Below are 14,879 nucleotides of genomic sequence, written 5' to 3' on the forward strand. Positions count from 1 at the left end.
TTCATACTATTTATTAACGAAATGACATATATATGTCCACTGTTTACTATTATAAATAATCTAATTGATTTTTTTTAAGAATTAATTAGTCCGAAGTCAAAATTCTTGATAATATAGTTGTCACTTTAATCTTATAATTAATGGCTTTTTTAAATCTATTCTAGTATTTTCTAGAGAAAAAGAAAATTCTAATATTACTATTAAATAAATAAATAAAGTGAACTAAAAAATTATAATTTTTTATTTTAATAAATATAGATAAAATATATTTTTTGTTGACTAATACATAAAAAATATATTAAAGAATTAAATTATATACATTTCCTATAGAAATAAATACTTTTAATTGGTAACTTCAATATATATTTTCAGAATACATATTAGTGAAATTCTATTTTTATAAAAGAGTAAATTATCAGTTTAGTAAGTTGACCATTTAGTTTAAAAAAAAAGAAAAACACTAGACAGGTTCCCCCAAAATGAATAACATTGAATTCTCCAACATATTTTTATTTCGCCCAAGGCTATTTTATTAACTTAATAAGACGATTAAGAAGATAACTAATTCAGAAGAAAAGAATAAATAAATAATTTATAAATAATTATTTAAATTAGTCTTTCAAATTTTAAAATTAGACATTTTAATATTTTAATTTTCAAAATACACTAAAAATTCTTTTAAATTTAATTTCGATAGATAAGTCAGTTTCTAATCTTATTTTTTCATCAATGATAAAAACAAAAAATATTAACATAAAAGTCTAAACTAATACATACGACAAATCAGTTATCCATACATATAAATAATATAAAATAAAAAAAATAATACAATACAATACAACATATGTACTAATTTAGGTTTGAGATTTTCATATCAACATTTTTTGTTTATTATTGACAGAAAAATAAGGTCAAATTTGTTTATTGAAATTAAATTTAAGAGAATTTTTTTATGTATTTTAAAAACGAAAAGACTAAGAGTGTATTTAATTTACGATTTTATTTTTTATTTTTATTTTTAAGATTTTATAACAAAAATAAAAACAATAAAAATAAAATTAAAAATAAAAATAAAAATAAAAATCAAACACATCTAAAAGTATTCAATCTTAAAAATTTTTGTAAACTAATTTGGATAATTATTTATAATTTATGTATTAGTAATAAATAAAAAGTAATAAATAAAATGGCGCCCATCCATGGGGACCAAAAATTGTAGGAAAATAAAAATACCAATATTCAATTCTTCTTCTTCTCTCTCTCTCTCTCTCTCTTTTGGTCTCTCCACTTTCTCCTTCTTACAGTGGTCGGTTATCAGCATTCAGTAGCCCCATATTCACCACTACCCTCTTTCTTCTTCTTCTTCTTCAACCTTCAACATTAATCCATACTTAAAAACCTACTCATTCAATCAAACTAACCATTAATTCGTCTGACTCCGAGGGTTCTTCAATGCCGTTTTAGTCGCTGGACCCCACTTTCCCTCTTTCTGTCAAGTCTCAACCTTGAATTCTTTCTGTATATCTTCTCTTTCATTTCAACCACCATTCATGATTCATGTTAATGTTCATCACAAAACCCACCGATATGAGCAAGCCTTCAACTGAAACACCCAACACCCACTGCGATTTACTCACCAAGTTCAAGCGTTTCAAGCCTCTAGAACCTTCTCTTGGCATAGCTAGCTTCTTCTTGCTCACCCTCCTCGTCTTCCTCTCCTGCTTCTTCTACCTCGATTACAGAGGCTTACGCTCTTGGGGAACTACGCTTCTCGGTCTCCACCTCCCTTCTTCTTCTTCCTCTTCTTCCGCTGCTCCTCCACTGGTTCAGTTTCTCTCCAAAGAGGGCGATCAATGCAATGTTTATGATGGTAACTGGGTTTGGGATGAGTCCTACCCTCTCTACCACTCTGCCAATTGCTCCTTCCTTGATCAAGGTTTTCGATGCTTTGAGAATGGAAGACCTGATTCCTTCTACACCAAATGGCGATGGCACCCCAAAGCTTGCAACTTGCCCAGGTTCTCTTTTTCCCTTTAACTTATTTATTCTTCTTGTTTTGGATTTTGGTTATGGTTGGTGGAACAAAAAGACAAGGAATTTCCTTTTTCTGTTTATGTGGGTGGTGTTGTTAGTTTAAGAAAGAATGGTTTTGGAACTTAACTTTTGTCTGGTAGCTGATTCATTAAGGCATCACACTCTAGGAAGGATTCTCTAATTAACTACTGTTGGCTACTTCTATTGAATAGGGATTGGTTGTTAGTACTTGAAGTGAATTAGGATGAGTTTTCACATTGATTATAAAGGAAGAATGTTTCTGTTGAAGAAGTTTGTTGACATTGTCAATCATGGCCCTTCATTTGCCATTAACTAATTTGTCTGATTTTCTTGTTCCAAATGGATGATTAAAAAGCACTTTTGTTGTTGAGTAATTTTCACTTGGTTCTTGGAATGTAACATATGTACTATGTCCTGCACTTGCAAAAGATTTGATGCAACCAAGATGTTGGAAACTCTACGCGATAAGCGGCTAGTTTTCGTTGGAGATTCAATTGGAAGGAACCAATGGGAATCGCTTCTTTGCATGCTTTCTTCTGCCGTGGCAAACAAGAGTAAAATCTATGAAGTTAATGGGAGTCCAATCACAAAGCATACAGGCTTCTTGTCGTTCATGTTTGAAGATTACAACTGCACGGTTGAGTACTACAGATCGACGTATCTGGTCGTGCAGGGACATCCTCCTCCAGGAGCACCTGAAGGGGTGAGATTGACTTTGAGACTGGATCATATGGACTGGACTGCTCATCGGTGGAGAGATGCAGATGTGCTGATTTTCAATACCGGACATTGGTGGAACTATGAGAAGACTATTAAAATGTAAGGAATTTTCTTGATCTATTATCCCAATTGGCTAGATTACTCTTATTATTGATTCAATCTTTGAGTACCCTCTTCTTTTGGATTTTGATTTCCAAATAAGCACATCTAAACAGAAAGACATTGGTCACTCGATCTGTATAATATTTATTTTGAAGAGAATTCTTGTGGTACATTGATATAATTTCTTACCACAGAACAGGAACACTAATACTAGCAAGGACGGATTGCATTTATATGACGGCTTTGATATACTTCTTTAGTTGTGAATACCTGCAAGCAACTAGTTTCATTGTATTGAAAACTTATGTAAAGGTTTCCATGAACTGAACTAGGATCTTTATTTGTATGAGCTTTTTGACAATTGAGCTTTCAGTCTTTTGGGGAAATCAAATTTTGCTTTGGTTTCATGCTCCAAAGAATGTAACGAGAAAAAGGGAAGTGTGAATTCCAACTTAAACTTTGCTAGTTTCACTTGATATTGAAAAGTTAAAATGATTTATGCTCCATTTAGCATGACTTGCAAATTCGTGGTTCTAGATTACATTGTTAACATTTTGTAACAATATTTTTGTTTCTGTATTCAAGTTGTCATGGTTTAAGTTGGAAGTATTTGTGACTTTGATTTTGGGCTCATTTTGTTACTTAGGGGTTGTTACTTCCAAATAGGAGAGGAAGTGGACATGAATTTGACCATAACAGATGCGTTCAGAATATCGGTGGAGACGATGATTGATTGGATTGCCAGAGAAGTAAACATGAACAAATCTTATGTCCTCTTCCGAACTTATTCTCCCGTGCATTTCAGGTTTGCCTAAACTTTCAAGCAGAGTTACCCGTAATTAGATCTTTGTTTGCTTAAATTATGTCTGAATCAATCTGTAATTTTCTTGGTCCTTGCTTTTAGCAGCTTCATATTCTTTTATCTTACTGAAATAGTTTAACTGGATAGTGCATTGCTGTTTGGTTCTAAGTTGTTGATTTAGTAATTGGTTCGGCAATGCAGGGGTGGTGATTGGAACACCGGTGGTGGTTGTAACTCGGAAACACTGCCTGATTTAGGCTCATTGCCAGCAGTATCTGACAGTCATTCAAGAACTATTGTTGATGTCTTGTCAGAGCACGCCCGCGAAGGTGTTCCTGATTCTTGGAATGAGATTCTCTATGCACTTCTTCTCAAGAGGAATGCACCAAAATTTTCCCAAGTTTCACTATAATCAGTATACTCAGTCAGTCCACATCGAATATGCAAATTTATGCGAGAGAGCTTTTGCTCGCATATCTTTGCTGCCACCTTCTTCTCCGTGATTCATTGATTGATGAGTGACATGGAGCTGCAAGCTGAATTGGGTGTGGATGCTTCTAACCATCTGTTTTTAATTTCCTGGAAAAATCATTGCTTGACCCTCTTTGTAGGTGGGGAAATCATACTCACTGAGAGACGAGCTTGATGGATCAGAATTCACAAGGCATACAACAATTTTTTGTTTTGGAAAAATTCTTTGTAAATTTCATAAGTTGTTGGTACTAAGAAGCATAGTGGAGACATTGATGTTATTGTTTTGTACATAAAAAAACAGTATTTTGGTTTATACAGAAAATTTTCCTACCATATAATTCTTGCATGGTGCTTTTCTGTTTTCGGTGTTTGTTTATTCAATTCAGCTGTACTATACTGTTGTTGCGTGTTTACAACTTTCATGTAATCTGCAACAACTTCCAATAATTATTTATATATAGTGCATACGAATCACACAAAGTTGCTGAGAATTGATTTTTCTGGAACTTGGCATTTAATTTATTTTTTTATACTTTGCATTAGTTAATTTCTTCCTTTTTCTATGAAACATCAAATAGATAGGGAAAATTCATTTTTCTTAGTTTTGTTTACTTTTTTGTGATCAAATTTAATGGTTATAATAGTCCTTAAAATATTAAGATCACATCAATTTCATCCCCGAAATATCAAATACTTTATGTTGGTCTTAAAAAATACAATATTAAATCAAATTGATTTTTTTGTCAATTAAATTATATGTCATATAATAATCTATGGACATGTTATTATCGAACTATTAAAAGGATCAATTAGACTCAAAAAGTTTCTAATTTTTTAAGGACTAAATTAATGCATGTGATCTTTTAGACATTATTTTACCTATTAACCTAAGGCACTTCTTTGTCACCCAAACTTTTTTTTTTTTAAGAGAGAAATGGTAGATTTGTTGGATCCTAATCACTGATTGAAAAAGCTTGGCTAAGACATGCAGACCCCTAAATAAAGATAATAAAAGAAATATTATAATAATATATACTAATTTTCAATATTAAAAACGCGGAAAAGAAGAGTACGTGTGAATGTAACATGGCATAGTTCATAAGGACTACAATATTCTCGCAAAACAATGTGAAATAAATTTAAAAAATATGTCATATGAGAGATTAGATCCAAAATAAAAATGATAGCAAAATGTTGGTAACGATGAATGATCCCACTATTGGTTATTAGATAACGTGCATATGATAATAATAACGATGACTACTTTAATAATTGATGATGTTTTGAATTTTTAAATGGTTTAATTAAATATAATTATTTAATAATTTAGAACATTATTTTTATAGAAAGATGTTATCACTAAAATAACACTCTAATAATAAGGTGAATATACATGAAATAGACTAATATTATTTAATTTTATATTAAAATTAAAAAAAATTGTACGTCAACCACTTTGATATAAAAGATTCAGAGAAAGAAAAACATTAAACTCAACTCTATGAGAAAGAGTAGTGATAGGTTTGAAAGGAAAAGAAAAATTAAAACAAAGACAAAGACTTATAATTAGAGTAATCAAATTTTATTTCATTTTAGAATTACTCACTTGTTAAGCCAAATTTGTTATATATATATATGAGACTAGTGACTATCGAAACTCAAGACTTATCAAAAAAGACACTAGTAACTAATCAAGAAAGACAACAATATAAAGAAAGACATCAATGCAGTTTTACACACTGCTCTTGTACACTATTACTCTCTATCCTTAATATTCTCCCTCAAACTGAGGTATGGGTTCTGAAATACTCTCAGTTTGCACTTATTACCTATCAAATAGGTGTTGTGACAGTGATTTTGTTAAGCAATCTGCAATCTGATCAGAAGAGGGAATATGCACAATATAAAGAAATTTCTGGTTAACTAGGCCCCTTAGAAAATGCAGATCTATCTCCAAATGCTTACATCTGCTATGAAGTATAGGATTTACCGCAAGAAGACATGCACTCTGATTATCACAGTAGATAGTAGGCACCACAGTTTGAGGTATCTGAAGCTCTTGTAGAAGCTGCTGTATGGACATAATTTCTGTTTGAACTGCACACATAGCCCTCTATTCTGTCTCTGTGCTACTTTTACTCACTTTACTTTGTTTGTTGTTCTTCTAAGATATAGGGTTGTTCTCAAGATATACACAGAATCCAGAGATAGACTTTCTATCCTCCAAATCTCCTCCCCAATCTGCATCTGCAAAAGAGAAAGTTTGAAAATCAGCGGCTTTTGTGAACACAATCCCATGATCCAACGTACCTTACAAGTATCTGAGGATCCTTTTTACACTTTTTCAATGAAGCAAAGTTGGACCGTGCACAAATTGAGACACACGATTAATAGCAAATGTGATATTAGACCTTGTCATAGTGAGATACTGCAGTGCACCCACTATAGACCTATATTGTGTTAGATTTTTAAACGGTTCTAAATCATTGAAGAAGAGTTTGACATCTGTAGCCATTGGTGTAGGTAATGGTTTAGAATTATGCATTCCCACCTTTAGAAGCAACTCCCTTGTGTATTTGGCCTGAGAAAGCATCATGTCACCATGAGGGAGATAAGTTACCTCTAAGCCTAAGAAATAGTTAAACCTGCCAAGATCTTTCAGCGAAAAAACTCTGTTAAATTGAGATATCAATAGTTCAATTTCTTTTGAATTATTGCCCGTTACAATAATGTCATCTACATATACTAATAAATAGATTACATGTGACTCATTATTTTTGAAGAACAATGAAATGTCTGATTTTATATTCTTAAAACCAAATTGGAACAAGGTATCTTCTAATGTCTTTAACCAAGCTCTAGGAGCTTTTTTCAAGCCATAGATTGCTTTATTTAGTTTGCAAACTAAATGACTATTGGTACTAACATATCTTTGTGGTTGGACTATAAAGACATTCTTTTTCAATCTGCCATTTAAAAAAGTATTATTAAAGTCAAATTGTCTTAATGGCCAACCTAAAAAAATTGCAATAGTTAGAATGACTCTCACTGTGGTTGGTCTAATAACTGGGGAATAGATTTGCTCGTAATCTATTTCCTCCTTTTGATGAAAACATTTACCTACCAACCTTGCTTTATACCTGAGTATCTCACCATTTTGATTCTTTTTGATAGCAAAGACCTATTTACTTCCTATAATGGTTGAGTTTAGTGGTAGTTCAGTGAGAATCCAAGTCTGACATCGCTGTAATACTTGTATCTCTGCATCCATTGCCTGTTTTCAATGTAGACAGTTAAGACTCGATTGACAGAAGTTGGGATATGATGTATAAGGTCAGTAGTTTGTGTGACAAATGCCTTAGTCTTACGGGTGCCTGCCTTTGATCTGGTGATCATAGAATGAGTATTTAAAGGTGTAATGGGAGGTAAATTTGTCTCAGGGTCAGTGATAGAAATGGGTGTAGGATGGTGTGATGGAGTTTGAGTTGGTAAGGGTTGAGAGGCAGGCTGAGCAAGAGTAGTGGAAGGATTAGGTGATACCAATGGAAGAGGAGAATTTGGAGAACAAGGTTACTGTATAGAGAGTGGAAGTGATGAAGGATGATCAATTACAAATTTTGTCAATTCTACAGTATCTGAAACGGTTTCTATAGCAAATTGGATTGAGGAATCACAAAAACATAGATTGATAAGGAAACAAATTCTTAATAAAAGTTACATGTCTTGCAAGATATATCTTACCATTCTTATTCATACATTTGTAACCTTTGTGGGTAGAATCATATCCAAAAAAGAGGCATAAATCAGACTTATAATCAAATTTATATTTATTATAATGTCTTAAATAAGGAAAGCAAACACATCCAAAAACTTTAAAGAAGGCAAAATCTGGTTTATGATGGAATAAAATTTCATAAGGACTCTTATTGTCTAAAACTTGTGTAGGCAATCTATTTATGATATAGACAGAGGTAACAAATGCATCTTCCCAAAATTGGAAGGGAAGAGATGCAGAAGCAAGAAGGGACAGCCCCATTTTCGTGATATGTCTGTGTTTCTTTTCCACACTTTCTTGTTCGTGATGTGTGTAGGGATACGACAGTCTATGGTGAATGCCCTGAGTGTTCAGAAAATCAACAAATACTGTAGATAAAAATTCACCTCTTTTATCAGTTTGTAAAGCCTTAATCTAGTGTCATGTCTGTTTTTCCATAAGTTTTTTATAGTTTTGAAAAACTAGTAAAGATTGAGATTTATTTTCAAGCAAGAAAATAACTGTAAATTTAGAAAAACCATCAACAAAGCATGCATAATATCTAACTCCATTTCTGGAATTAACCGGGGCAGGTCCCCAAAGATCAGCAAAAACACATTCTAATGGTTGATGATATGTAGTTTGAGTTTCATTAAAGTGAAGTCTATGCATTTTAGCCAATAGACAAATTTCACACGTATATTGTAAAGATGATCCAGAATTAGAGATAGGAATAGAACACTGATTCATTACTATATGAACTGTTTTCACTGCACAGTGGCCAAGTCTTTTATGCCACAAGATTGTATTATTACTATTCTGGTTACAAGAACTGTTAAAGGCACAAAAATTAGGAGGATTGGTTTCTTGATTGCTAATCCTATCTGAATTACATTGTATAGAAGGATGATTATTACTAAAAGGTTTATGAGAATAGGTAGAATTGTAAGACAAAGCAGATTTCTCAGAAGCATGCCTAAGAACTCTGAGATTGTGAAAGGAATAGATCCCATTCCTAGCTATGCCCTGTAGGAAAAATTTCCTGGTAGCCTGATCACGAATAAAGCAGAAATCAAGCCAGAATTCAAAAAAGACACCATTATCATCTGCAAACCTAAAAACGCTAAGTAAATTTTGGAAAATTTGGGGGTACATGGAGTAAATTTTGCAATCAAAAAGTAATATTAGAACATGGATCATGCAAAATTGAAGAACTATAGTTTGGAATGGCAATACCTGACCCATTACCTACATAGACTTGATCGGAGTCATTGTTGCTCGCAGTGGAAGTTAGCAAATCGGATGGATCGGGGGTCAAGTGATGGCTCGCACCAGAATCTACAAGCCAGGCATCATCACTTATGGAGGAGGAAGAGCCTGTGAGATATGCAGTTGGTTGATGGAAACTTGAAGGGGGTGGTGGAGGTTGAGCATTAAGGTAGGGAGGCTGAGAAGATGAGTTAGGGTTTCCAGAATTAGGGTTGAAAGACTGATCAAACCTATGATAGCAGTTCCATACCACATGACCCATCCTTCCACACAGTTGACACTGCATTCTTGTGTTATTGTTGTTGTATCCAAATCTGCCTCCTCCTCTATTATTTCTGCCTCCACGTCCTTTTCTAAAAGTATTACCTCTGTTGGGATCAAAATTCTGACAAGGGTTCTGCACATAATGGGCTATACGCATGCCATAGGTTGGTTTCTTGAAGCATTCAAGCATTTCTTCATGGGAAAGCAAAAATGCTTCAGCCTCTACAATCCTAAAAGACCCTTTCTTTGCTGTTACGGAAGAAATATACACTGTATATTCTTCAGAAAGACCCTCAATAATAGCCTGAAGATGATCATCTTCTGGCACTTCATATCCCACAGTAAATAGAGCGTCAACAATTCTTCGAATTTTGGACAAGTAATCAGCAGTGGAACCTGTTTTCTTGCACAATCTCAATTGACTCTTGAGACTTTGAACACGAGTAGAAGAGGCTGCCTGAAAGTAATCATCAATTTTCGCTCATATACTTTAGAAAATCTTGAGAGGTGAATCACTTTGTTCTTGAAGCAATTAGTCATGGAAGCAACGAGCTATGTTGTGAGGGTTCTATCTCTCTGGCACCAGGTTTTGTATTCTTCAGATTCTGTTATCATTTTTTTGGTAGCATCGGTTGTAAACTGCTCAGGGATCTTGGAGGGATCGAGATGACTTTCAAGACCAAGACTCTCAATAGTGAGAATTGCAAGGTACCTCCATGTAGAATAGTTATCTTCATTTAGTTTTTCAGCAATTGGGGAGAAAGTCTTCTTTGTTGAATCAGAAAGGATGATTTTCGTTGTAGAGCTGAAACTAAGCAATAGGCTCTTGATACCATAAAAGATTCAGAGAAAGAAAAAAAGCATAGTAAGCTCAGCTCTATGAGAAAGAGCAGTGATAGGTTTTAAAGGAAAAGAAAAATTAAAACAAAACAAAGACTTATAATGAGAGTAATCAAGTTTCATTTCATTTCAGAATTACTCACTTGTTAAGCCAAGTTTGCTATATATATATATATAGCTAGTGATTATTGAAGCTCAAGACTTATCAAGAAAGACGCTAGTAACTAATCAAGAAAGACAGCAATGCAGTTTTACACACTGCTCTTGTACACTATTACTCTCTATCCTTAATATGATACAGTAATACTAGAGAAATAAAAAATAGTTTAAATTTACTTTATTTAATATGTATTAATTATAACAATTATTAATAAATATTAATTAAAATAAATTTAGACTATTTTAGTTTATTTTTTTATTATTTTTTAAACATTGTTGATTTTTTTTAATTGACAACATAAATGCAATTTTTTGTCATTTAAATTTTTTTTTTTGAAAAAACTCAAATACTACATAAAAATAAAAATTAAATAATAAAATATGACACTGAAAAAAAAAATTTAGAGGATATATCGCCATTAAAATCCATGATACATCATTTTACTTTGAGCTTATTGATATTACAATATACTACACTAAGACACATATTTCTAAATTTGTTTTGATGACCCAAAAATTTGGCATTTTGTTTGTACTAACACTACTAGATACTAGATATAATAGCATATACTATATAGATTTATATGGGGGTCTAAGATATGAATTAATGAGTAGGAAAAGCAGCAAGATGTCCAAGTTCATCAACTTCTTTGACCAATTGGTCAACCTTGTCCAACACTTGAGAGAGCAATAACACAAAGCTTGCAATTGCTAGAACTTCCTCATTATCAAGTGATGAAACCTTGGACATGGAGATTACAAGGCTTAGTTCTGCTTTTGCTGCTTTCAACTTTGTGGAAATGCTATTGCTATCATCATCCAATTTCCTCATTTCTTTAATGCTATCTCCAAGTTCTCTAAGAGCCCATGAAACCTTTGACCCAATTGCTTCCCATGATTCTAATTGGATTGAATGTGAATCCTTCAATAATGCCATGGCCTGTAATGTCAAAAAAAATATCAAATAGTTGTTCATTGAACCCAACATATGAGCCCATAAAAATATGAAAAAATATCTTTAGTAACAGGAACTATTTTTAAAAAAAAAATTTAGTCCCCTTTCACCCAAATAAAAAAAGTTTTAGGCTCTTATAATTTGTAAACTAGTTGAAAAAAAAAATCACTTTTCTTTTTGGAAACTAAAAATAAATAGACTCTTAAATAAATATTAGATTCGCGACGAATTAATTCTTTACTTATGCAAGGAGGAGATACAGTGAAAAGAACAAAAATACTAAGCTAGATTTGCACATGTACCTTTTATATATACCTACCTGTTTTGATGCTTGGAGGCAATTTCCAACTGTAAGAAGAAATGCAGCAAGTTCTCGAAGAACTTGTCCAATCTTCAAGTACTTCTCCCAAGGGTACGAAAATCCGAATTTCCCATGCCAAGGTTCCCATTTTGCGAAATTTGCCTGCCCCCAGAAAAAAATTGTTAGGTGATCAATATTTTTTATAACTTTATTTTGCAGTTAGTTTTAACTATTATAATCTCTCAAATTTATTAAAAATATAATTATTTATGTTACTTATTGAATAATTAAAAATTTGTTTACTTATTGTACTTACCAATAGTTCATGTTTTGACTTGGAGTCCAAGACAGAATTACAAAGAGAGAATTTGTTATTAACAGCGGATGATGATTCCTTTTCTTTTTCTTTTTCAGTAACGAATTTGGCATCTTCTTCTTGTTCGAGCAAGCAGCCTTGAATTGTGTTGGCAAGGTTGAAAAAGGTAGTTACAAGAGAATGATGGAGTTCGTCGCTGGCCCACAAGGGAAAAACGAAGATGTTGACACAAACACAGACTATGAAACCCATCACTATCGTTAAGAGACGCTGACGTGCTATTTCCCAAACAGGGTCTTCAACACGCACTCCAGACACCGCTACCAGGTTGAATGTGAGTATGAATATCATCACTCCATAGTCGTATCTTTTCTTTATGCTTGGAACCAGTCGAAAATATGTAGCAACTGATCCTGCACCCACCACACATACACAACAACAACAATTCCTTATAACCATTATTCACGTGTGTCATAAAATTACTTATTCAAAAATTTAAACAGACTCAGTCTTGTGTTTTTCTTCAATAATAACTATCAAACTTTGTTTTTTTTTATATTAATAAAAAAAGTAAAAATTTACGTACAATTATTTTATGTGAAATTAATAGTTAAAAATTGTTAAATTACAATTTAATCAAACATATTAAATTATTTAATAATTATCGACTATCAACTTTATACGAAGAAAACTATACGTAAATATCTACTTCAAAAAAAGTAAAAACTCATATATAATTATTTTTACGTGAAGTTAATAGTTAAAAATAGTTAAATTATAATTTAATCAAGTAGGTTAAATTATTTGATAATCTTTAACAATTAACTTCACATAAAAATACTACTGTAGGTGAGTTATATGTAGTTAAAAATTCTACAATATATGGATATATAATCATACTTTAAATCTAAAAGAATTCTTAGATAAAAAAAAAGATTTTTTCTATGAGTAGCTTCATCTTCTCCACATGCATGCATGAGTTATATTGATATATATAGTTAAAACTTACCGGAGACAAAAATAAGAATAGCGATGGTAATAGAGTTAGCAATCCCTCCAATGGTTTGGGCAAAAATTGCTGTTAGGACACCCATTGCACCTCCTAATATAGTTCCCAATCCACGGTTGATACCCTTTCCCAGTGTTGCTCCTTATCACACAAACACATTCATTATCATCTAATTTATTGCATTGCAAGTACTAATTAATTAATAATATATATACCTGGATAGAACTCAAAGGTGACAACAACAGTCATGATAGCCCACATTGCATTTTCTCCAACTTGATCAAAGAGAGGGTTCAAGAGGTAAAATAGTGACACCAAAACCAATGAAACTCCCACTTTGATGCTGTGGATTGTCTTCCTTGTGTCCAAATTCACATAGCAACAACAACTGGCAATGGGGACAAGAGATAACAACTTCCCTACTCTACTTTTTTCCTTACTATTATTATTCTGACCAACACTCTCTTCTCCTCCATTCACAATAGATATTACATGATGAGTAGTAGTACTAGTAGTAGTAGTAGTTGTTGTTGTTGCTTCCATTTTTTTGTTCTTATTTTCTTTTCTTGTCTATTTTATGTAACTTTATATATCTCTTGTGGAGGATGAAGTTGGAGAGAGACCCATATTTATACCGTGCCGCCCTAGCTATATATGAGTGGAACCTGATGAAACAAGTACCAAATTAGTTAGTGGGATGCGTTGGCACTTTAATTTCCATACCTATATATTCAAAGACAAGACTTTAGAGGGTGAATATGAACTAAGTAGCACCCAATATGTATCTTAGTGCAAACCATATATACCTTCTTAGCTTCATTTGTTAACTATACAGATTGATTATTAGCCAGTGATCACCTTAGTGGAACACGTATACACACACGACCAAATTAAATCCTACCTTAGCTTATTAATTAATGACCTATCTAGCTCTATGTTTATGTATGCTGATTTTCGTATACTATATGATCAACCAATTCCATCGCCAAAATTATATACTTGTAGTTGTTACATAGTAACATACATCAATTTTTATAAATATTTGAATTGAAAATTTTATTGTTAACATACTGTTCTGCTTGAATAATTTTGGTTCGATTTCGAGACAATGTGTCGACCAAATCTTAAACAAAATTGAAATAAATGGAGAATAAAATAAAAATAATAAATAAATCCCTAACATTCGCATTTTATTGGACCACTATAGAGAGCTATTGACAACCAAAAGAAATAATTAATGAGTCTCTTATCTTATAAATTTTTCATTCTTTTTTGTTTTCTTTAATGTGAGACTAATTTCATACACTATTTCTTATATTTGTAACATCAGGTCATCTGCGTACAGGCTCTTCTTGTTTCCGAAGAAATTAGCCCCACATTCATGTCCTTCCCCACAAATTGAGTCTTCTTGAAGATCAAGGTAATTTTGCTCGCATTTTGAAATTAACTAGTTATTCAAATTCGAGCACGTGCTAATCATACTACCTCTCATATTCTCATATTCGACCCTCATTAATTTAATAATTTATAAAGTACTTGTGACTGAATTTCCAAGTCCAGATACATTGAGTCGATGAAATCAAACATCTCTTTCGACTTTATTTTTTAGTTGAACTCACTTTTCCGATCCCTTCTCAAGAAATGGTCTAATAAGACATTATTTTTGGCTTTCCTAATGAGTTCAAGTTCTACTTTGACTTCCTTTTCCCTGACTCACTATGGTTGAAATCATTTCTGACCTGTGCCTCATGAAATAAAAAAAAATTGGATTACTAAATACTTAGCTGTCTATTAATACACGGATTATCAATACTACTTTTCCTATTTAGAAGTTCCAAGTGTATTAATTTAAATAAAAT

General features: G+C 32.4%; 2 protein-coding genes across 2 annotated transcripts; one reads left to right on the plus strand and one right to left on the minus strand.

Moving 5' to 3' along the window:
- The first annotated feature begins 1,230 nt into the window (after positions 1-1,230).
- Positions 1,231-4,491, plus strand: LOC107492983 (protein trichome birefringence-like 10). The gene is made up of 4 exons (XM_016114060.3): positions 1,231-2,018; positions 2,485-2,874; positions 3,524-3,682; positions 3,881-4,491. The coding sequence occupies exons 1-4, from the start codon at positions 1,558-1,560 to the stop codon at positions 4,089-4,091; spliced, it is 1,221 nt and encodes a 406-aa protein (XP_015969546.1). The 5' UTR covers positions 1,231-1,557; the 3' UTR covers positions 4,092-4,491.
- A 6,431-nt stretch (positions 4,492-10,922) lies between these two features.
- On the minus strand, positions 10,923-13,647 carry LOC107492967 (aluminum-activated malate transporter 2). The gene is made up of 6 exons (XM_016114047.3): positions 13,644-13,647; positions 13,236-13,490; positions 13,021-13,161; positions 12,012-12,424; positions 11,714-11,857; positions 10,923-11,379 (listed from the first exon to the last, which is right to left on the minus strand). The coding sequence occupies exons 1-6, from the start codon at positions 13,645-13,647 to the stop codon at positions 11,044-11,046; spliced, it is 1,293 nt and encodes a 430-aa protein (XP_015969533.2). The 3' UTR covers positions 10,923-11,043.
- Between the last annotated feature and the right edge of the window lie 1,232 nt (positions 13,648-14,879).

The sequence above is a fragment of the Arachis duranensis genome, chromosome 6 (genome assembly GCF_000817695.3).
Source record: "Arachis duranensis cultivar V14167 chromosome 6, aradu.V14167.gnm2.J7QH, whole genome shotgun sequence".
Lineage (NCBI taxonomy): Eukaryota > Viridiplantae > Streptophyta > Magnoliopsida > Fabales > Fabaceae > Arachis > Arachis duranensis.

Excerpts from the sequence above, each read along its gene's own strand:
- LOC107492983 (XM_016114060.3), top strand. The coding sequence starts at position 1,558 with ATGTTAATGTTCATCACAAAACCCACCGATATGAGCAAGCCTTCAACT. Across the intron at positions 2,875-3,523 it reads TATGAGAAGACTATTAAAAT|GGGTTGTTACTTCCAAATAG; the intron begins GTAAGGAATTTT and ends TTTGTTACTTAG. Across the intron at positions 3,683-3,880 it reads TATTCTCCCGTGCATTTCAG|GGGTGGTGATTGGAACACCG; the intron begins GTTTGCCTAAAC and ends TCGGCAATGCAG.
- LOC107492967 (XM_016114047.3), bottom strand. Across the intron at positions 13,162-13,235 it reads CACCTTTGAGTTCTATCCAG|GAGCAACACTGGGAAAGGGT; the intron begins GTATATATATTA and ends TTGTGTGATAAG. Across the intron at positions 12,425-13,020 it reads TATTCTTATTTTTGTCTCCG|GATCAGTTGCTACATATTTT; the intron begins GTAAGTTTTAAC and ends TGGTGGGTGCAG.